A 24,768-nucleotide genomic window follows, 5' to 3' on the forward strand; every position below is an offset into this window, starting at 1 on the left:
AGAATATACAGCTAATTATTTCTATTTATAGTTCTGGCTTACCTATTCTGTTCCACTGATCAATTTTTCAATCAGTAATATTGAATTGCTTTAACAATTACTGTTTTCTTCTATGAGCTATGGTACTGGGAGGCTTCCTTCACTTGTGCTAGCTTGACCTTTCTGTTCCTCCAAATAAATTTTATTGTTTTGTCTGTATCTTAAAAAGCCCTACAATATGATTGATATGTCAGAAAAATTACATATTTAGTTATTGTCTCCATTTTTATACTGAAATATTTCAAACTTTAACCATGTGCAATTAGTATCTCTTCAATTATTTATGCCTTCCTTAATTTCTACCAAAATAAAACAAAACAAAAAACTAGGGGTATCATGGTAGATGAACTCCAAGACACTTTATACATTCTGTAGAGACTCAAAATGGGATTTCTCTTTCTATCCCTTCCCACTGGATTTTGTTAGTATATAGAAAGATCACTGGAGTAGGAGGACCAGTGCTATACTTTGAGTCAGGAAGATCTGAATTCAAATCCTGACTTACGTACTAGACATGTGAACCTGAGCAAGTTACTTAATCTATATGCCTCCATTTCCTTATCTGTAAAAAGGGAATAACACTACTTACCTTCTCATGGTTGTCGTGGGGTTAAAATCAGATAACTGTAAAACACTTTGCAAACATTAAAAGTGCTAAATAAGTGCTAGCTATATATTTAATATTTTAAAATTTTATTCAAATCTTTAACTTTTTCTTGTTTGTCTTTTGGTTAGATCTATGTCTGAAATAAACATTAAGCTAATAATTGCTATTTTGCTATTTCTCACTATAGTTCAATTATCTTCTTTCAGTGCTCTATCATTTGGGGGATGTGTGTATATAGATAGGGGGTGTGTGTGCGTGTGTGTGTATAGTAATAGTAGTAGCAGTATTGATATTTCTTACATGTGGTAATTTACATGTAGTTTCCCTATCTCTTTTTATATATTTATTTTTATTATCATCTTGTCTGAGATCAAGATTGCCAACCCTGATTTCTTTGGATTCACTTGAGGCATGAGATTATTTTTCAATCCTTGATCATAATTCTCTGTCTTTGTTTTGAGTACATTTTTTACAAAGAACATATTATTAGATTTTGCTTTCTAATCCATTTTGACAGCATTTTCCATTATACATGTAAATATTTGTCATTCATATTCATGGTTGTTGTTAATTGTGTTTTTTTCTTGTGCCATATCCAATTATGCTTCTTTTCTTTTCCTTTTACAAGGAAAATGAAGGTAATGTAAATAACCATTGTGTTCTAGTCCTTTTAGGAAACCTCAGATTTTAGGATTATATGTACTGTTGTTTAGGCTGTATTAAAATGAGACTGAAATTTACTCAAGATTTGTTTAGTATTAATAAAGCAAACCTATACTTTAGCTTTACTATGTCCAAATCCTGAAAATACTTCTGGTAGGTCAGACTGAACTAGTAACAATTCCAATGGGTTCAAAATGTTACCAACCTAATGTAAGCAGTCAGTTGGGATTCAATATAAAAAATATCAACCTTACATAATGTTTGTGTTGCAGCAAATAAGAAGACAGAAGCAAATGGTAGAGAAGTGTAATTTGAATAACTTTTTCAAATCAAGGACAGATCCAAAACTATTTGATTCTGATGATTCTTCAACAACCCTAGATGTAAAGAACTAACTGAAAAAGCAACTCAGTCAAAGAAAAATTCAATTCAAAAAAGGAATGTGCCCAAAGAACACACAAAATTCACTTCACAAAATCCAGACTCAGGATTCTTAATCTGGGATCCACAGGTTATTATATGAATAATTATGCAACAATTATGTGAATAGATTTCAGGGACTGTATGAACTTGGGATGTGAAAAAATTCCATCTTTATTTCAACATAACTGATTTTCTTTGTAATCCCACGTATTTTAATTTTACATATTTAAAAACACTGTCCTTAGAAGGGGTCCACAGGCTTCATCAGACTCCAAATGGAGTCCGTGACATATAAGAAAATTTCAAAACAAAACAAACAAAAAACCCTGATTTAGACCCTTTAGAGATTAGTAATGGAAAATATCTCTCTGTGTAATGGAAGATCTTAGAAACCACATAAAACTGGGGTTATTAACCGTTTTTTGTATCTTTGGGCCCTTTTGGCAATCTGCTGAAGCTAATGGACTCCTTAGGACAATGTTTTTAAATACAAAGAATTATAAAGAAAACCAATTATAATGAAAAAGTTAACAATTTTTTTTAAATTCATGCTTCAGGTTAAGAACCCATGATCTAAAAGAACTGCTCATTACTGGAAGCATCATAAAAGACATCTGTCCTTATCCTTCACTTATAATAGTAGTTGTGAGAAAAAAACTACAAGGGCTAAAATGTATGTGGATTATCAAACGTGAAATAAAAGGACTAAAATAGATTAATACATAACGCCAGGAGTTCAAGATGCTTTAGACAGTCACTAGTTTTCTGTTTTGAACTTAAGCAACAGCTCTTATCAAATTTCAATGGCCAAAGAAAACAAAGCATTCATGTGTCCAGCAGGATTTCATCAGTTTGAACTTATGCTTCAAGGCATCTCTGGAGCACCTGCCACTTTTCAACAGCTGAGGGAATAGGTAGTTGGTGACATGAACTACCTGGAAATGTTGGTGTATTTGTATAATATCATTATATTTGGTGGGAAAAAACACACTAAAATAACATGAGAAAAGAATGATGAAAATGTTAGAGCTATTAGAGGTAATTGGTCTATAATTGTCAATTGATGAATGCACATTTTATAGAGCCTCCTTGAAGTATGTAGGTGACATAACATTTCAGCAAAAGAGAACTGATTTAGAAAGGATACAAGCACTACTCAGGTAGCTATATCCTAGCAATTTTGTAACTAAGAACCAAGGGGTTATAATAATAAATTTGTGAAGGATTATGCTAATACCATTGCTTAGCCTCTCAACAATCTCACACTTGGCTATATGACTGCAAAAAACAAAAAGTGTAATTATTAAACCCTTGGAAGCCAAATAGAGAATACTGAGATGGAAAATGTGAATAAGCTTTTAAAGATTTGGCTAACTGCATTACAAACACGCCAATTTTGACCTATGATGACCCAAATCTTGGCTTGGGAGCATTTTTTATATCAAGAAAGTGATAGTCAAGAGTAGAAGTATCAAACTCACAGAAGTAAAACTCTTGGGTGCAACCCAAACTCAATTAAAATTGTAACTGAGAAATATTTAACAAAATAAAAATATAACATGGATATGTTAGTTTGTGGTTTTATAAATCAATATTCAGCATACAGGAATCAATTTCTATTTGTTTGACACTACTATACTACTACTATAAGAGGACTTATTGGTAGTGAAACTAAGTATCCAAATATAAACTAAAATTTTTAGTTTTAACATGGGCTAGTACAGCTAGCACCGAAAAGTTTAGTATGGAGCAAAATTACAAGCATGTACAAATAACACTGTAATATACATTTTGACCACTTTTGCATTGTATGCTTCTTGTCACAGACAGGTAGCATACTAGCCAATTATGAATTTAGTAAACACAATTGACTAGGAAAAAGTAATATGCCAATACCCTAATAAACTTGATGATAAAGTACATTGATATCAGTAGAAGTAATAACAGCTACTCATCATTTTGAAAGAGATAATTGCAATCAATCTCAGTGCAGCTCTGAGGTTAGAACTGTCATCTAAAGGCATGTGCCCTTTATATGTCAATAATGTTTTATCAAGTAAATCTATATACCTATGATAAATAAGAACAAATGAATGATAAATAACACAATCTATAAAATCAAGTGACTGACCCTTTGAGACTCATTTCATTCTCTAGAGACAATACTACTAAGAAAATAATAAAAGATGGAGTTTCAAAATGAAACACTATATGAAATGCTAACTGATATTACAAAAAAAATCAGTAAAGAATTAGTATTCCCTTGCAGATATTGTGTTATAGCCATGAAGGCACTGTATAATGATTCTAAACATTTAGTTAAAAAAGACCTTTGATTTACTGAAACAGATTTTATTACTTACAAAATGGCTAATGATTTGTATAATAAACGTATAATGTGCTTTTGTTCCACTCAACTCATGTAACATATTTGAAAAATATAAGAATCAATAAAATATTTGAGCTCATGTATACTATTTTTTTTAACTCTTACAGGAGTAAAATCAAATGCATGTCATTCATAGGAAAATAAAAGTTCATATGATAAAAGAGGATTAAACCCAAAGGCAACTCAAATTTACCTTAATATCCTAGTTGTAGAGACAGCGAATTCAAGAGGGAGCATGATAGCCTGCATGAACTATCTGTAAGTTCAGCTACAATTATATAATGATACTAAAATAAGAAATTCAAGAACTAAGGTAAAAGTATAAGAAATATCAAGCTAGTTGATGGACATACATAAAATACACCAAGTAAATATGGAGAGTAATTATTTATATAGGCAAACATAATTCTGTGGTGGAAAAAATGTATACAATTACTGTTTGCTCTATACTTTATAACATTTATTTATGAGATTTTTATTGGTAATAAAGTACTTTTATATCTGCCTATAAACATTTTACACATAAATTTTGTAGGTTGTCTATCTCAATGTAGTTGTGCATATATATAACTGTTATGAATGAGAATGAATTAGTTTTGTTTATATACTTATTTGTCTGGCATAAGAAAAAATGTTATCATGTAAAATGTTAGTTGAGCAGCTAGGTGGCACAGTGGATAGAATGTTAAGCCTGGAGTCAGAAAGACTAATGTTACTAGCCTCAGATACTTACTAGCTGTGTGACCCATGGCAAATCACTTAACTGTTTTACCTCAGTTTCCTCATCTGTAAAATGAGCTGGAGAAAGAAATAGTAAACCATTCCAAGAAGTATCTTTGCCAAGAAAATCCCAAATGGGGTCACAGTCAGACCCTACTGAAATGACTAAAAAAAATGTCATTATGTAAATATTTGACTTTTTGATATATAAATGTCAGGATTATCTCACCTTGAAATTTTAATTTTCAGATTGGGGAAGGATATAAGGTCCTTAATGTCATTTGGAGCAGTTTAGTGATGAAATGGCCAAAAAAAAGAGTAACTTTTACATGAAGAATTTTAAAGAACTATTAAAGGACATGAGATACTGCCACTATTACAGATGAATATCATGATGCATAAAAGGAGAAGGAAAAGAATTTTGGTGTAATAAAAACTGCTAAAACATGTGTATAAAAACCACAATTTTTAGATGGGATCCCAGGAGTAAGGGATAAAAAATAAACTGTACCATAAATAGATTAAAATCACATTGTGATTGATTTAGAATGATGCCTTGAGTTTATGTGGATAGTATAATGGATTAAAAGGACAGAGAAAGAACTTTTATTTTTTATTTTAAATCTAGAAAAACATGATTTATGAAGAAACAGTTCCAGGATACAAAATGGGATGTGAACCACATATAGAACTCAAGAGTTGTAGCACATCATAGGACCTCAGTCCATCAGCATGTAACTATTTTATGACTTGAAGATAAAACCAAAAAGAAGAAATCATATAAGCCTTTGAATACAGAAACATGATTTTAAAAGGACTAAATTTTAGAGGGGAAATTTCACGGGTTGCCTTCCACGTGAAAGGCAAGTGGGTAAGGGCCAGGAAGCCATTAAGCCACTGAAAGACACAGAATATAGAGGAGATAGAAATCTGAGATTGAGGTCTAAAGAATGACAGAAGAAAAAGCACAATCAAAAAGCAGTTTGTTGGAGCTATTCAGAAAGCATCAACATGACAAGTAGTCATATAACAAGATGGCTTTAGATGGTGGGTACTGATTGAAGGAATGAAGACTTCAATTTCAGCTATTATCTTTCAGGACCACTTAAGCTTCAGAGATACTAACGCATGCTGCCCATTTCTTCCTCTTTTGATTTGAAAGCAGAAAGAGAAAAGACAAGTACTGCTGCTGCTTTGCTGGACAAAAAGAACTGGCTGGGTTGGCTTGTCATACCCAAATTGTTCATCTGAGCTGTGAGCTTTTTTTCAGATTAGATAACACAACAGGGGAATAATTGAAGAGCTGGCTGGGTCCAGAGATGGTCAACCTCATGAACTTTGCAATTCTCTGGCTATTTAAATTAAGAAGCAAACTGTCTTTTAAGGCTAATTTTAAGTTGAAATGGTTTATAAATGCTTAGAATATAGAAGAAGTTTGCCTAGCTAGAGGATGGTGAGGACCAATAAACAAACAATAATCACAGAGGTGGTTTCCTGTGGTGCAGATGTCCCCAAATGGACCGATGACATCAAAGTCTACAATCTCTAGCTGTAAGTCCTACCTAGCACAAAGTTTTTCTTCCCTCAGTGTGATCCAGGTTTATTTCAGGTTGGTGATGTATTAATTTTATATATAAATGTCCATGATGTTATTTCTTTAGTCTTATTGATAAGCAAATGATTATATTTAGGATTTAAATGTCATTATTATGAGTAGTGGGCTTTAAGTAATTGTGGAGTGATGACTCTTCTCTAGGACCCTGGACCTGCTAGTGGGAAAGTAGCTTGCAATGAGTAAGCCTACTCAGAGAGCAAGTACGTATCAACATACCCAGTCTGAGAGGTTACATTTGGGAGGATCCATGCAAAGGTCATTCCAAATAGGCCATACTTATGGAACAGTGTGCCATCCTGCAACACAAGTATTTTACTTTTGCATCTCTTGTTTCATTTCTTCCATCCATTCTTGGAATCCTTGTGTACAATCCATTCTGTTTTCTGAGGTCTCTACAGTTATTTCCTTCCTCTGGAATTTATCTTGGGTTTCCCTTAACACATAGCATTTCTTTATCGTAGGAAGGTTCTTTTCCCCATTCGTTCAAACCTACAGCTTTAGTTCTTGAATTAGGCCTTTGTTCCAGGGCCAGGCTCTGTCAGCCCTCTCCTTCCACCGCAGGCTAGGGTTGGATAGTTTTCTTGTGCTGTCTATCACCAGAATCCAGAGCTGCCCTTACTTCAGGTCTTGTCTCTCTGTGCTGTCCTAAATGAGATAGAGATGAGTGGTGTTTTTCTTTCATTTTAAAACTCCAATTGGAGTTTTTATTCATTATTAATGTATTCCTTAGGGTAACTGGGTCCACAAAGAACCTTCATGTCACCATTTTAATAAGAAGTCTTTGTAAATACCAATTTATGTACATGTCTTCCCCGTTAGAATGTAAGCTCTTTGAAAACAGGCTGTTTTTGCTTTTTATTTGTATTCTCTCTAGCACATAGCACAGTGCCTGGCACATGGTAAGATAAATGTTTGTTAAATGATTGATACAAACAAATAATATCAATCACTTTCTTAAAAATCTTCATAATGGTTAACTTTCCCATATAACCAGAAAAATTAAAATATGCTCTATTAGTGCAATTCTCAACTATTTTTCACTATTATACAGTTTGTTTACAGAGAGTACTTTTTTCATATTACAATGGTATGTTATAGTAGAAACAGTTCTATATTTGGAATCAGAAGACTTAGGTTTGAGTTCCGGCTCTCCCACGGGGTAGCTGTGTAACCTTGGCCACATAACTTTACTACCGTGTGGCTTAGTTCCCTCATTTATAAAATGAGGGTATTAGAGTGGATAATCTCTAATATCTCTTCCAGGTCAAGCATTTCATGATTCTGCAAAAATATTAAAGAGTCTATAGCTACAATACAAAATAAATGTGTTGGGGGAGGGCAGGGGAAGAGCTAAATTCAGGGAAAATTACAATCCCCAAACATTCTGAGATTCCCTTAGAGGTGTGTGGTGTATGGGTATGGGTATGGGGTGTGTGTGTGTGTGTGTGTGTGTGTGTGTGTGTGTGTGTGTGTCTACAGGACTAAAGAACTGAAAGTATAAATAAGGTCAGAGATGAATCAAAAGAACAGCAACCACAAAACTACCCTGTAAAAGAATGAAAACATGAGGTTCTAAGTCACTTAAAGAGTATCAGACTTGCTAGGAATGTATATGTATAGCCTATACTGTGCACCATCTTGGGGAGGGAGGGGGAGAAAAATATAAAACTCAAAAGCTTATGGAAGTGATTGTTGATAAGTCAAAATAAATTAATTAAAAAAAACAACAGGCCCAGACTTGGGAGGGTATAGGGGAGGCTGGTGTAAACTTCAGTGAATCTCAGTCTAAGGACATGAGAAGTAGATGGTACAGTGGAAAGAAGGCCAAGTTTGGTGTCAGAGGAGCTAGGTTCAGGTCCCAGATCTGCCACTTTCAACCTGTGCAAGTCACTTAACTTCTCTGTCCTCAGTTTCCTGAAGTATAAAAAGAGTAGAATAGACTAGAAAACATCTGAATTACCTTTCAGCTCCAAATCTATGGTCCTATGTATGATTTTAGAATGACTAAATTATCAAGAAAAGCAACCAGAAATGTAATCTTTAATCAAATAAATATGTAAAAATGCCCGCAATCTTAAGTGTAAAGGAAAGAACTCTGCAAATATTTCAAAAGAATGAGATCTGTATAGATATATGTGTCAGCATATACATATATTCACACATCAGGACAATGCAGGAATTTTTAAAACCGAACTATAATAACTGTGACCTGTCTCCACCAAATCCAACAATATATCTGTCTTAGTAGATATGTGTGAAAGAAGGACAGGTTAAGAGAGGAAGAGGTTAAATGAGTTGTCCAAGGTCACACAACTAATAAGTGTCAAAAGAGGGATTCAGTTTTAGGTCTTCCTGATTCCAAATCCTTTTTTTTTTTTCTTCAGGCAATTGGGGTTAAGTGACTTGCCCACGGTCACACAGCTAGTAAGTGTCAAGTGTTTGGTCTGAGGCTGGATTTGAACTCAGGTCGCCCTGACTTCAGGACCAGTGTTCTATCCACTACACCACCTAGCTGCCCCCCAAGTACTTTCCTGAAGTATAATGGATACAGTTCTGAATGAACCAAGAGTTAGGAAGACCAAAGTTCAAACCCTGCCTCAGAATACTTAATAGCTGTGTGACGCTAGGCAAATTACTTAATCTCTCTAAGTTCAATTAAGAAACCGAGGGGGTTAGACCTTCAAAGCTGCTTCCAACTCTAAATCCATGATCCTATAGTGCTATAAAGTCATATCTCCCATGCCCATGATGTTAAATTACTCTTTTCCTCTCAAAACAGTTTTATAATAGAATGTTATGGAAAAATTAACAGGGTATGGATCTAAAAACTGCTTACCAAATGAATTACCAGTGCATACTTGTAAAAAGGAAACTAATAAATCATGACAAAAACAAGGTACTATTAAACTCAAATTTCTGGGCATTTCCATATTTTAACATCATGAAAGCAAATGGACAGAAATTTTAAAAGATAACAGCTAAAAAACTAGTGCATTTGTCTATCAATATGCAATTTTGACACTGTTTCTTTAACCTGAAATTGTGATCATTGGCCAAGAAATATAACTGTCCGTGTAAATGTAGAAATACAAATAAATAAACCATATTAATTAGCATATACTGTGCTTATGTTTTTCTCCCTCTGCATTTGAGCAGTGATATAAAATTTTTGACAAAAATTTCAATTAATCCAGCTTAATATAATAGAATGTTCATCAATGATGAATACTCAAGAAAACAAACACTTTGAGCATAACTAAGGCACAAGACTATTGATGCAACACACTTCTATTAAAACTTAAGGGAAAAAAATCCACATTACCAAAGCATGACCTGTTTATCCAATGAATTGTGGCTATTAAAGCAATATTTTTCGATATGCTTTTTATTATCTGACAGATATTATCTGGATTTTGCCAAATGTGAGGTGCTATGATCCGATATAATGGAAGACAGACTTCTAGAATTAAGCTCCTAATACAAAGAATTGTTATATCTTTAATGTTTTCCCTCGTACTTGCTTTTCATATTTAAAAATTAATCCAGTAAATAAAAAGGTCAACACACAAATAACATATTTTTGCCTAAGTTTAAATACAATAAATATAAAAATTAACCTAAAAATAATTTATTCATTTTCTAATAAATGAAACAAAAAGATAAATTTTTACAACTTTCTGTACCTCTTATGGTCATAATAATTAAATGAATATATGAATTATGTGAAGTTTATGGTTCTAAGAACTTTGGAGATATGTTTACTGCATTTTCTATCAACCTGAACATTACTTGTTTTCCACAAACCTGATGATGGATATTTGCCAAGAAAGAGTTGTTGACCACAGGGAATTTCCTAATTTGCCACATAAACCCATGACAATTAATGTTAGTATAAACAAAAATCATTTCTATATGCAAAATTCAGTGCATTTTGTACACAGTAAGAATCAAAGTACAAACAACAAATAGGATGAAATGCAGAACTATTGATACTGGATGAATACAAAATTCAAAACCATAAGAGTCTCATTATTTTCTCAATCACAATCTATGAAAAAGTGGGATAAGACAACTCAGGTAGCCTCTAAAATACATTATTTTAAAAAAAGTATATTCACAGCTCACAGACTACTTTCATACACAATAGTTTAGAAAGTTTCAATACATTATTTATGTTTTTATTTACATTACTTTTACAAATATCTTTTAGTAACACCAACAGTAAAACAGAAACTAGAGCCCGGATCATTACCAAAATCCAAATATTTTCATAAAAGGGAAGAATTGGTGGTAAACATCATCTTCAAGTGCTCTCAAAATAAGATAATATATTCCCCCCATATGAAGCAAAATATATCTAAGCATAAAAACATAATAGTATATACTGCAGCTTTTTAGTATTTTTCCCTGCAATACTTAACATTTTAACAGCAAGAACTATACATGAATGAACATTTTTGAAACTCAACTCCTTCCTGTATATCATAAATATATAGTTTGTGTTAGAAGTCATCAAAAGTATTTTAGCTTTACCAATTAAATATTTTTTATCCACATTAATAAAGACCCAAGTGGTCTTAATTATTTTGTCAACATTATGGACAATTCTTTAGTCCTCAGAAGCCTCATTTGACAGAGCGCTATAAACACCATATCTTAATATTCCCATTTCTCCACTTGGGGCTTTCCCTGATTGATCACTCCGCAGCCAATCCAGCTGCGGATTGTTTCAAAGAAACAATCATGAGAAGTAATATTTTTTGACCACAGCAACTGTCAAACAATCTGCACTGGCAGCAGTCATGCTGAAAATAATCACAGTTCTCTAGAATACGAAATCACGTTCTTCTGAGAATATTTCTATCAAGAATTCACTTTTTGCAGAACCTACCCTAAAAGACAGTGCTTGCCACAAAACAGGCTAATTAATGTAGTTTTCACTCAACAAATTGTTTGGAAGAAAAAGCAACTGGATGGCAATTCTGTTTTAAGATGTTTGCATATGCAACATATGCTCAGTTAATTAGTTGAATTTTTTATAAAAAGATACATTCAAACTCAAAACTAAAAAGTAGTAAAGCTTAAATCACATAAAAACAGGTTAGAGTCCAAAGCCTTAATTCATATTTTCAGGACCCTATTTCCATTGGGTCTGAAAAAACAAATAAGATACTCTAGTAAAACAAATACAGACTGTAGAAGTCTAATAATGAAGCTATAATACCTACCTCACAAAGTTCATATAATAATGTAAATGCTTTGCCAACTTTAAAGTACTATACAAATGTCAGTTACTACTATTATTGATAAAGTATAAGACTACTTGATAGAAGGAAAAATTGTTCTTCACTTTTTCCTGTATAGCATGAGAATTTGTAACAAAATTTAGCTTTGCAGGTAATTAACTAAAGCTGCCCTTTCAACTAAAATATGGAAATAGAAAAATATGATTATTGCTTTTGGCATAGAATTCAGCATTTTATCAATAAAAAGCAAACTCCAAATACAAAATTTTAAAAATTCAATTCTACTGTTTTTAAAATGTTGCTACAGAAAAATTAAGCATACTTAGCTGAAAACAAGTAACTAAAGAAATGCAGAAGTTGCAAACATGAGCCATAACGTCTTCAAGTAATTGGGATTAGATAAAGCAATTTTAACAAAATTCTAGACATGACATGCTACAAAAGTAGAATTTTGAAATATTAGTGCATTATAGTAAGTACCCAAATGCCTGAATGACTCATCTTTACTCTAGACGAAGGAAAAGCCAGTCTGTCACAACACTGGAATGTAATAAGCCATTACCATTGGTTAGGAAAAGAACGCCATCAATAATGGATTCAAAATTATTTTCATTAAGTAATTACAAAAGCAGTTTGTTGCTCGTGTCTGTAACAAATGCTGCATGTGGCATATGACCAACTCTACGACCAAACTCCATATTTAGTTATCTAAATGCACAGGAATACAGAGCAACATAACATGAAGCAACACTACTAAGTAAGACACTGCAGGAGTTTCACTTGGCAAAATTTTCTTCTGGTAGCATGGTTACTTACCTCCACTTGTTGCATCTTGCTCTTCCCCTTCGGGAAAAGTAACCTGGCTTGGCAAACTATTCCTAGATCGAGTGACTGATTCTAATTGTGAAGCCCTTCCCAATAAAGACAGTTCATCTAGTACTTCTCCTTCTTTGGCCTCAAGATCTGATTTTGAAGTAGTTAAAGGTTTTATGCTCCCTGGTGCCATCAGCCTATTTGCATCATTCAAACATGCAACGGTACCACTGTCCAGGCTCAATACTCGGGCACGACTCTTAGCACTGTTTGTGCTATTAGTCCGACGTGAGGACCGCTTTTTGCTAGTTCCTTCAGGACCCACATAAGCCTTGTGTGTATGTTCAGAATCGGCACTTCTTTCTTTATTAATGTATTTGGTCTTTAGAGCGCTGTACTTTCCTTCAGGAGACTGACATGAATGGGAGGTGGTACTAGAAGAGCTGTCACTGCTGAACTGGTGAGCTGATTGCATACTTGAAGTCCTGCTCAGGTCACTTTGATCACTTGAGTCCTCATCATGACAAAATATAGCACTGTGAGGTTTGGTAGCAGATATGCCTCGAAAAGAAACATATTCCCTGTGACGACTTGAGTCAAAACTACTAGCCCTCTTTTTTCCTGTCCGTCTCCTGCTTGACTTATGAGCAGAGGCTGTGCGGTGGATTAAGCTGGAGGACTTAGGGCGTACATCCCCTTCCTTTTGTTTTCCACCAACATCCTTACAAATTCTTGAGTCAACTGAAACAGCTGACTTATCACTTTGCTCCTCTCTTTTGTCAGTTTTTCCAACAGTTTTGTCTGCTTGTATAGTAAACTCATTTGCATGAGGATTTTTATTAGCTTCTTCAGATGCAGAGGTACTAAGACCCTTCTGACTATGCACATCATCTAAGGCATTCGAATCCGTGGCTTCCTGTACACCACTATTCGTACTCAATTCCAAAGCAGTAATTTCACTGCTAGTCCTTTTATCACTGGTATAGCTACTATCTTCCTCTTGGTTAACAAAGACCTCTTTTTTCTTACCATTTTTTTTCCCTCCTCTAGGAGAATCCTCATGTTCTGATAAGATACTTTCTATGTGAGTTGAGCTAGTCTGTTCACTTTTATAGCTGCTGATGGTACTGTTAGTATCCCGATCAGTTCCACTGCAATAGCTTTCTGTTGAGCCACTACTCCTTGTACTCAGGCTTCTTAAGCTGTCTACACTTTTGTCTGCTTTCAAAGGCTTATTCTTTCCACTTTTTGCAGGGGGCTGTGGACTGCAGCTTTTCACCTCTCCACTAAGCTGAAAATCCCCAGATGGGCAAGAATTTTCTCCTAAAGATTCTTTGGATCCTGAATGAGGTTTGGAAGCTTCTAACTCACTGACTGGATCCAGACCCCGCCGTTGCTGATAGAGGGGGAAGTCATTTAGAGATGTATCTGGAAAAGCTACAGCAGAGCTGGAGGTCCTTGGAACACCTCGAGGCCGGTGGTCTTTCCTGTAAGAGTGTGAATGCAATGGTACAAGAGAAGCCACTTCTGTATCACAGGCATTAGACAGAGACTGATCCACATGGTGGTGGTGGTTTGGGGAGCTCGCTTTGTCACTCGAGTCCCTTGGTAAGTCCTGTCCACAAGAAGATAACGAAGGCTGGATAGAGATGAAGGAATCATTGGAGACTGGATGGAAAAGCTTCCGATCAGCGGCCAAATCTGTTTCAAACACATATTTGGAAAGGTTAACATAAATCTGTTATCTGCTTTCTAATGCTTACCAACGGAAGGAATTCATAATGTACAGTAAACCAAGTATAAACAATTTCTTAAGTAGTTCAGCGACAAGTTGCCAGCCACCCACTATTTACAGCCTTGATTCCTAATTCATAGTTATACAAAGAAACCATTCTATGGACAGAATGGACAAAAATGACATCTATATGCTTAACTGACTTGGAAAGAGTTTAGCAGACTTCTCAGTGAAAGAATTAACATAATTCATTAATACTAAACCAGAATTCCTCTGAAAGACTAAGGCCATTTTACAAATCAACAGAGAAATAATTCAAAATGGAAGAATATATGTCTAACAATACCCGGCCAGTACATTTAAAAGGCAATTAATGAGAGAGTCCAGCTATTTAGTACAGAGGAAAAAGAGAAAGATGAATAACTAATCACAGCTTCTATTTGTCACCATATTTGACACAAACTGGACTCTTCTCAGATTCATAAATAACAAAACAGAATATATTTGAATGCATCATTTTTATCTTCCATCAAGTTAAAATTAAATAAGGCTGTATCATATTATATCAGAAGTCTAGATATTTAATTATTCATATGACATATAGATATTTACTAAATATCAGAATAATTTTCATCAACTTACTCTATACAAGACTACAGACATTTTAAAGACTATAAAAGAGAAAATATTTTACTATTAATCCATCATAACTGTAATTGGAGTAAGGCAATGTGATTATATATGGCAACATTTTACTCAGCTATTTGGGGAAGGCGTAGTGAGGGGTTAATCTGGACTTATAAGTATACCCAACATGCTAAATATTAAAAAACAATCTTATATTAGAATTTAATAGATTTAATCCTAATATATAACTAAGAAAATAGTACAGAGGCTTGCATTTAGCCAATATAAAATTCAGGTTAGCTAAAATTGAATGAGCTTAAATAGCATGAGGCCTAGATCTGTGATTTTGCTGACATAGGGCACTTCTAAATGAGGAAAATTCCCTCTACCAATGCAGACCAGCACTTTCTCTGCAACTTAGTTTTAGAGAACAACCTAGAGCACTGAAAGGTTAAATGATCTGCTCAGAGTAACAGAGCCAGTGTGTTTCAGAGGTGAGACTTTGAACTCAGGTCTTTCTGGTTAAAAGGTCAAGCTTTCTATGCATTATACCAGCCTGTTTCTCAAATCCAGATAAGCAATTAAAATTAACTAAGAATGATAACTATTAGTATCATAATATCATAGATTTTGAGCTAGAAAGCAACAAAATACCCTAGGAGTCCCAAAAAACTTAAGTGCAATAAAAGACTTGAAAATGACTTAACTCAGGCACGGCTAGATGGAGCAGTGGATAGAGCACCGGCCCTGGAGTTCAAATCCGGCCTCAGACACTTGACACTTACTAGCTGTGTGACTCTGAGCAAGTCACTTAACCCCATTGCCCAGCAAAAAAAAATACTTTAACTCTTAACTAAAGTCAATCCCTCAACATACCTTAATAGACCAGAACTTAAGTATCCTCTTAAATACACACACACACACACACACACACACACACACACACACACACACAGAGCTTTCGTGACTTTTTGCTCCATGTACATTACGTTCAATAACAACAAAATAACCAGATATGTAGTGAAACAGAATGAAATCTTAATGGGAAGAATTTGAAAGTGATTATAAAATAATATAATTTTGTGCTAATGTTCAGAGATTTACAAAGAAGTCAAGCTTGCTATGCCCTTTCATCAATAAACTCCCAGCCTTTTCAAAGGTATGAATATTCACTCGTAAGTGGCACTTGCTGGGTAGTAATATAAGTAAAACAGTCCATTCCTAAACATGGCACTTTCCCTCTAAATGTAATGATTCTCAACATTGCTTTTTGGATCCCCAATCAATTAACCAGTTATTAAATATCTAAATGTCTGGATACAAAAAGACAAAAATTAAATAGTCTCTGCCCTCAAGAAACTTACATTAGAGGCATAGGATGTAAGACCAGCCAAGTCTTCTAACTCCAAAGACAGCCCAGCCCTCTTTTATCAGTACCACGCTGTGCTACACTTGTAGAATCAAGGTAGAACTGATCTTGAAAGACCATTTAATCCATTTCCCTGCTTTCAGATGGGTCTAAAAATAAACCATCTTATTTAAATTTAAATCTATTCTGTTTTTGTTTTTTCCTTAATTCAAAAGCCAGACATTAGAGCTTTCTCTTGTTAATGCATTCAGGATTTAGCCAATCCTAAGACCGGAGGTCTCTTTCTGATATTTAACCAGTAAAAATCACTTCATTCCTTGGGGCCTCAGTTTCCTTATCTACAAAATGTTTAAATCATATGCTTCTAACCTAGATCTGCTGACTACAGCATATCCTAAATCTTCCCTGTTCTATTCCCAGTGGACACAGAAAAAAGTTTGATCCTCAAACTCTGAATTATGTATTTCTATCAAGTTTACTAAATATAACAAATCAGCTTAAGTTATTTTATTTCTGATGTTATGACACAGTGGTCGATCTTTTCCTTGTAGTTGACACAAAACTCACAGAAGGAATAAAATAAAGTCCCTTCACTTTGGTTGGGAAAAGGTTTCAGATTAGCCAACTACTATTCCAAGCCCTAAGGTCAGGAGAATGAAATCTGTATCCTATAAATCTTTATATTCCCTCCCTTAATAAGTATTTGTTAATCTGAGCCACTCATGTGTGTTTAAAGGAAGAAGAGAATAGTTGGAAGGGAATAAGCATTAGCATCTACTATGTGCCAGACACAGTGCTAAGTGCTTTACAAATATTGTCTCATTTGATCCTCACAACAACTCTGCAAAGTAGGTGCTGTTATTTTCCTCATTTTACAGTTGAGGAAACTGCAGCAAAAAGAGATTAAGTGACTTGCCCAGGGTCCCAGGGCTAGTATGTTTCTCAGGCTGGATTTGAACTCAACTATTTCTGATTTCAGGTAGAGGATTCTATCCATTGCATCATAGGCTACCTCTAAGGGAAAAAAACAAAAACAAAAACCAAGGGATTTTATTTTTAGTAGTTGGACAAAAACAAGATTTCCAGATTATTAAAAAAAAAATCTCAATTTCAGAAAATGTTGTAAAACTTAGTAAAACTAGTATAAACAATTACAGTAAGACATCATACATAAAACTTCAGACGATAGGGCACAGTACAGTGGGACTCCATTTTCTTTCTAGGATAAAAGAGCCAAACTGCTATAAATAAATAACAGAGTCAAATGAGCTTTCTTAGCTGCCACATGGATATGCTGACATTTACTTTGATTGATGTACAACTCTTTGGTTCTTTTCTAGTCACATTCCCCTTCCTACATTATATTTCTACAACTAATTTCTTAAAATTCAGTCAGAGGACTGTATATTTATGCTATGAAATTTCATTTTGTTAGTTTCAGTTCCATTGTTCCAATGGATTACAAGACAGAATAGGGTAATATATTCCTGGTTCTGGAAACTATGCCTCTACTAACAATGCCTATAATCTCATTAATTTTTTAGTTGCCCTTTTTGCACTATTACACATAATGAGATTTCAACAAGACATACAAGTATCTCATACTTCTTATCTTGGTGAACAAGATGGAGAGATATGAGCCATACATTAGCTCAATTAATTGGATTCATAATTAAACAACTACACCCACATCATAGTAATTAATGGAAAGATGTCAACCAAGACTGATATCTCAAGTAAAATGTCCTATGAAACTACTGCTTGTTGTGTTCTGTTCAACAGTTTTTTCAATGACTTAGATGCTAATATAGATGGTATGCTTGCAAAATTTAAAAATAACATGAATAGGAGGAATAGCTTGGTAGGGAACAGAGTCAAGATCCAAAAATATTTTTAAAACAATACAAATAAAATAAGATGAAATCTAACAGTGATAAATTATTATACTGACAATATTATAAATTATAACATATTTACTATGTGCCTTTTAAATTTTATCTTTTTTTGTTTGTATCATTGCCTTCATAATATAATATCATTATATTAATATAAATATATTATAAACACATTAAATATAAATCCCTAGACCTGAGTTTAAAAAATCAACTGCACAAGTGGAAGATGAGGAGGTATGACAATACAGTAGTACCTTTGAAAAAGTTCTAGAGGTCTTAGCAAACTGTTAGTTCAATAAAAAGGCAAAGTGTCCTAAACAAGAGAGGCGTGTGTACTACTGTTCTGAGACCTTATGTCAGATCACATCTAGAATACCATATTCAGTTTTTGGCACACTTTAAGAAGGTAAATGACAAACTGTAGTGTGTCTAGAGATCAACCAGGATCGTAAAAGGTCTGGATTTCATGCCATAAGAGGAAACAATTAGGGATGTATGATGAAAAGAGAAGATTTGGGCAAGTGGCAAGGTTATGGGGTAAGAGGAGGGGAAAAGACATGATAACTTTTTAAATATCTGAAGGGATTTCTTATGTTTAAAAGCAATTGCATTTTTCCTTGGCTCCAGGGAGAAAACCTAGGAACAAGGGGGTAAAAGTTACAGGTAAGCAGATTTCAGCTCAATGGAAAGAAAAAACTACCCAAAAATCAGAACTATTCAAATAGGCTATCTCAAAAAGTAACAAGTTCTCCATCTCAAGAAGCTTGGGCTTGTTGTTTTATTTTTCTAAAGGATAAGTGAACACTTTGGGGGCTATTATAAAGGGGATTTTTGTTCTAATACATAGGCTGCTCAAGGTGACCTCCAAGATTTTTGAATTTCTAGAATAGGGGGTGTCAAAAAAATCAATGACAAGTTGCTATAGTTCCATAAAGGTTGGAAACTTTTGTTAACACCATCAAATTTTAAATGCTAATTATATTATAGGATCAAAGATAGGAGCTAGAATGAACCTTGAAAGGTCAATTAGTTCAACTCCTTCATTCTACAGATGAAGAAACTGAGGGCCAGGGAGGTTAACTGATTTTCCTAAGATTACAGAGGCCATAAAGGATTTAAGAGGTAAGTCACGCAAGCAATTATGGAGCAGGAGGTTACAAAGTTATTAAGAGGCAACCTTTGAACCCAGGTCTCCTGAGTCTAGAGTCAGTACCATGCTGCCTCCTAGTAAGAAGGCACATTTGAAAGAACTTGGTAACAACAATTTAAAATTTACAAACAACTAACTGATAATAGTGTTCAAACTGTCCAAATTTAGGGATTTTAGTGAGTGCTCTCAGTAATAAATACAGTAGGGCAGTAAAGCAGCTTTACAAATTTTACTATCTTACATTTCCACTACGTATCATTCACAGACTAATGAAAAAAATACATAATTAGAAGGTAGAAGACATGGCATCAGGTCTTTGTTTTATCAATATGTATGACCTTGGGCAAGTCATTTAACCAATTTGTGCTACAGCTTTTTTTAATCTATAAAATAAGAATGTTTTATCTGTTAATTCCTCCATGGAAGAATTCTGTGAAAATAAAACAATATTCATGAACATTCAATCATTCACCCCAAATATTTTGCCGTCTTCCCTGACATGGCTCACTTTTTCACCACCTGGAACAGCTCCCTGGAGATCTGAGAGTCAAAATCACCCTAACCATCCGGAAAAGAGTCAAATGCAACTCTGTCCTGAAATTCACTTGTCCTGGTTGATGAGTACTCATGTGAATGCAAACTTACATAACTCATTCTGGCTGGCCCAGGACCAAGCTTCAAACTCCATACCCCCAGGATATCGTGCCATTGGTCCTAATGCTGCACAAATAACTTTCTCTCTCCCTCCCTCTTCCACCTTCCATTTTCTTCTCTGGAAACAATAATCAAATCAATACCACCACTGCTTTTGGAAAGGATCTTCTGGCTCCATTCACCATTCCTATGATACTGTAGACCAAAACTTCTTTCCTCAGCATCCACTGTATCATATGCGTTGTCTCCTCAATTAAAATCTAAGCTTCATGAGGACAGGGACTGTTTGTACTTTTGCGTTCGTCTCCCCAGGGCCTACCCTAATGCCTGACTTATAGTAGACACTTAATTATTTTTCATTTGATTCCTTAAGACACCAAATAAATTCAAAATAATAATATTATGATTGTCAGCTTAGAAACAAAGGTACATCAAAGTAAAAGAAAATTTTCCTAAATGCCAGCAACTCAAGGACTCCAGCTACTAAAAATGAAAATTCTGATATTCCTGAAATCTTATGAAACATTTAAGCACAAGAGTATCTCACCTTGCTCTTCACTTCCTTCTTTACACAGACTAGAACTCTGGCCAAGGCTTAAACTGATATCATCAGAAGTCTTGGCAGTGTCTGTATCTCCTAAAAAGTTTAAAAGAAATACATTAGGGTGTTTTTGTTTTTCCTTATAAGAAAAAACTGTATTTCATGGCTGGATTAAGGAATTGAATATATATGTGCAACTAAGTATAGGTATCACTCAATTCCAAAGTTAAATGAATGGAAAAAATGATCAAATGTAAATACATTGTAGCAACTGCTAAAATACTAGATGAACTGTGAGATTCTGAACTCCTCCTAATACGCCAGTAAATCAAGAAAGGAAATATCTGGAGAATTGCACAATATTTGCTGTTTCTTTTACATTCAAATCACTTTGTAATATACTAGTTTTCTAATTGCTCTTGAAATGATAATAATAAAAACCAAAGCAAGGACTTCTCCATAACTTGAAAGCTACTAAAATAATAGTAATTTTTCTATAAAGGTGTAAAGGACAACAAAGGGAAAAGGAAAAATATAGCATATGTAATGCTTTTCTTTCCCTAACCACCAAGTAATGTGATCTGCCACACTTTACCCTAGTAATATACAACCAAAATGCCCCAACAAAACTCAGACTTTAACAAAAGCATAATTTGTCCAGTTTCACAAATTAAACAGAGCAAGTCAAAACAATCAATTATTACAGAAGTCCAAAGCATCCAAACTTTTGGGTATGGAAACAGGGAAACAGCTTAATTTTAATTTATCAACTTCTAAAATAGAATTTATTTTCCATAAAATGATTAGGTCTAAAAATCCATCTATGAAGATCCTGACAATGTATTTCAAGGTAAATCAACACAGTAATAATCAATATCACCAATGAGCCTACAAGAACCTTGGTGCTAGATTCAGGCATACTTTAAAAATAAAAAAAAAATCATCCAAAGAATATCCATAGATGAAACAGGAAGAGTACAGCAAACAGATGCCATCTATTTGGTAGATGGTACAGATTTACCAGCTTTTTGAACTTTCAGTTTTTGCTGGTGAGAACAGTGGAACCACCAAAATTTCAAACTTTACCATCTCAGTACCCTCATGTACTACAAAAGAAAGTAGCAATGGCACTTAATATCAAATTGGGAGGAAAGTTATAAGATCATTGATTTAGAACTGGAAGAGCCATTAAGCCATCTAGTTCAACTCTCATTTTCATAGATGAGGAAACTGAATTCCAGAGTGATTAAATGACTCAATCAGGATCACAAAACTAGTAAAGAAAAGAGGTGGGATTTGAACCCAGGACCTCAAATTCCAAATTCAGTGATCTTTCCACTATACCAATAAACTTGAGGAAATAGATACATGAGAATCTGTACCAAAGGTAACAATTTTAAATGTACTTGAGGCACTCATTTTCAGAATCTCAAAGAGAGGAAAATTTTTAAAAGAATAAAAGAATCAACAGACATGATTTTTTTATCCCTCAAAGGTAACCAAGATGACATCAGCAACAACTCAATATTCTTATTTTCTCACATTTATATGATGTTCAAAAAAATTATCTATCACACGTTAAGTGTGAAGAAAACATGAGGAACAGGCAGGACTGGCACAGGTTATTTTCTACAGCAGACTATATCATTATAAATACACAACTGATTGAGAGGGCATGGAGAATCAGATCTGACAATTGTTTATTGATTTTTTAAAATGACTCAATAAAACATGATAGAACTTTAAAGGCTCTTGTCACACAAAGTATCTTTTATGTACCTTTTATAATTATACAACAGTACGACAATATAAAACTGTATAAAATGTGACTGCAGAGATAACTTCTTTGAATAACCTACTGACTATTAACATCAATGCAGAGAGATGTTCACCCTAAGGTGTCATGGAAAATGTTCTAAACATATAAAAAAAAGATTCCCTAATAATAATGGCAGTCTCTAAATGTTCTCATCAAGATGAAATTATACTAATTGGCTTGATCTTCAGAACTCTATAAGACTACCCTACAGCCATGCAAAAGATTACTCATAGTGTGGATGGTTACACATAAGGATGAAAAACATATGTTACATAAATTATGTTATACAACCGGACAAGCAGTCCACTGAATTAATCCAACTAATCCAACCAGAAAGGATGTAATATCATGATGGACTACTCACTCAGTTTCGAGTACATTGTTCCATTGCCTTTTGAGTTACTAATAATAATAGTTCTTGGTTTCATTATGTATTATACAACTAAACCATGGGGTAATAGTGGTGTTAAAAAGATGAAGAAGGTTTGTACTAGCAAGATGTTTGGCTCCATCTTTTTTTTTTTTTAAGGCAATTGGGGTTAAGTGACTTGCCCAGGGCCACACAGGTAATAAGTGTCAAGTGTTTGGTCTGAGGCCAGATTTGAACTCAGGTCCTCCTGACTTCGGGGCCAGTGCTCTATCCACTGCACCACCTAGCTGCCCCTGTACCAGCAAATTGTTTGAAATCACTAAAAGCATCACATAGTTTTTCAAATATAAGCTAGCCTGATCTACTCAAACCTTTGCTCGGCTCATTGCTGAGCTTATCGTGCATAGATTCTAAATTAGTTTCTGGTGCAAAAGCCCTTCTCTTTAACATAAATACTTGACATATTTTATCCCTCTCCCAAGGATGCTATAATAAGGCTCTACAAATAATGAAATGCCACAATCTCAGGAAAAGAATAAAAATAATAAGTAACCCAGAGGCTAATAATATTATGGATTAAGTAGGCTGCAAAACGTGACAAGGGATGACTTCTAATGGAAAAACAGTACAAAAAGATGTTATTGAGGATATGGATGATTGGGGAAAAAGGTAGATGAGTTATTTAGCAAGGAAAAAAAGAGGCCATAGATGAATAGCCTGAATGTTACAGTAGTTACCTCCAAGATATTAAGAGAAACAGAAGAAAGCCTCCAGCCCATTAGATGGAACCCTCTATAGAGAAATTATGGAAAGACATGAACAAGAATCAGAGAGTGAGAAGTCACAAAAAGGTTTCAGTGAATACTTATGAAATTACGAAACCTTCAGAATGTCAAGGTGTCAATAACTACCTGCTGCAGGAGACCTTTACCAGTCTCTGTAGATTTTGTATTTATCTAATTATTTTCACGTTGAAAATGTAAGCTCCTTGAGGGGAAGGGCTGTTTTTGCCTTTCTTTGTATCCCAAGGTCTTAGTAAATGCTTTATGCTTGACTAATAAAAGAAAAAATTAAACAGAGACAATGAGATAATCTTCAAATTAAGTTAAAATCTAACCTTTAATGGTTGCTTCTGTTCCAAGTCGAGGTGAGCCAGACCCAATCTGGAAACAAAACATGATTATTAACTATGGCGTTTCAAACAAATTAATTTTACAGAGCAACAAATTAATGAACTACATATTGATATGGTCATAGTGTTATGTACTTCCAGCCAATCTTATCTTGATTCAAAAAAGCAAACTATGTTATGTTATTTTGAGTGAAAAAGCATAATGAATATTGGGTGTTTATAACCAAAAAGTTCCTGTTCTGTAATGTAATCAAAAGCCAGGATTTAGAAAACTAGATATCCTATGACATGTTACAAAGATAGATACTCAAATCTGATTGTTACAATATTGATTTATTTCAATGTGTGTTTATGTCTGCGCTGAACTAACAAAGTATTTGGAAGTGCCTACTAAATGGTATTGAAAATAACCAAAGGTAAAAGCAATAAAAAATTTAACTTCCAGGTTTAATATATAATTTTTAACAATAATAAAATTATCACTGAACTTGGTTTTAGTGACGTTAATCAAAAGTATATAAAACTTCTATGAAAGACTTAAGAACTCTGATCAGCATGATGTCCAACCAACCACATTTCTAGAAGACTCATATTAATCACTTCACGACAAAGAGGTGAGGTACTCAGAATGCAAATTGAGACAGCTTTTTGTACAAAGCCAATGCAAAAAACTGTTTTAACTATACATATTTCTTACAGGGGCTCAGATTTTTTTTCTTTTCCAACTGGAAGGGGGTGGGGAGAACATGAAGGGAAGGTAGGTTTTCTTAGTTATAAAAAAAATTAATTGTAAAAAAAAGATATGAAACCTCTTTTAAAATTTTACAGTCAAAAATTATTACATTAACTCAAGAATTATATAAAGGGAGAAAATAACAGGAAATGCTAAAATTCATCCCAGAAAACAAAGTATAATCACAATGAAGCTATTACCAATATTCTTGGGGACTGTTCCCACAAA

The 24,768-nt window shown here is 34.1% G+C and overlaps 1 protein-coding gene across 5 annotated transcripts in view; it reads right to left on the reverse strand.

Moving 5' to 3' along the window:
* LOC114029979 (pecanex-like protein 1) overlaps positions 1-24,768 on the reverse strand; it is a 238,611-nt gene that overhangs the window by 134,054 nt on the left and 79,789 nt on the right. For 4 of the 5 annotated variants that reach the window (XM_027844628.1, XM_027844627.1, XM_027844626.1 and 1 more), the window contains 3 exons: positions 23,793-23,838; positions 20,493-20,582; positions 12,519-14,216 (listed from right to left, as the gene is read on the reverse strand). In XM_027844628.1, the coding sequence (XP_027700429.1) occupies positions 12,519-14,216; positions 20,493-20,582; positions 23,793-23,838 (1,834 nt within the window). The remainder of the gene's footprint in view (positions 1-12,518; positions 14,217-20,492; positions 20,583-23,792; positions 23,839-24,768) is intronic. The other variant, XM_027844629.1, reaches the window with a different exon arrangement.

This window comes from Vombatus ursinus, unplaced genomic scaffold, assembly GCF_900497805.2.
Source record: "Vombatus ursinus unplaced genomic scaffold, bare-nosed wombat genome assembly UNPS02014945.1, whole genome shotgun sequence".
NCBI lineage: Eukaryota > Metazoa > Chordata > Mammalia > Diprotodontia > Vombatidae > Vombatus > Vombatus ursinus.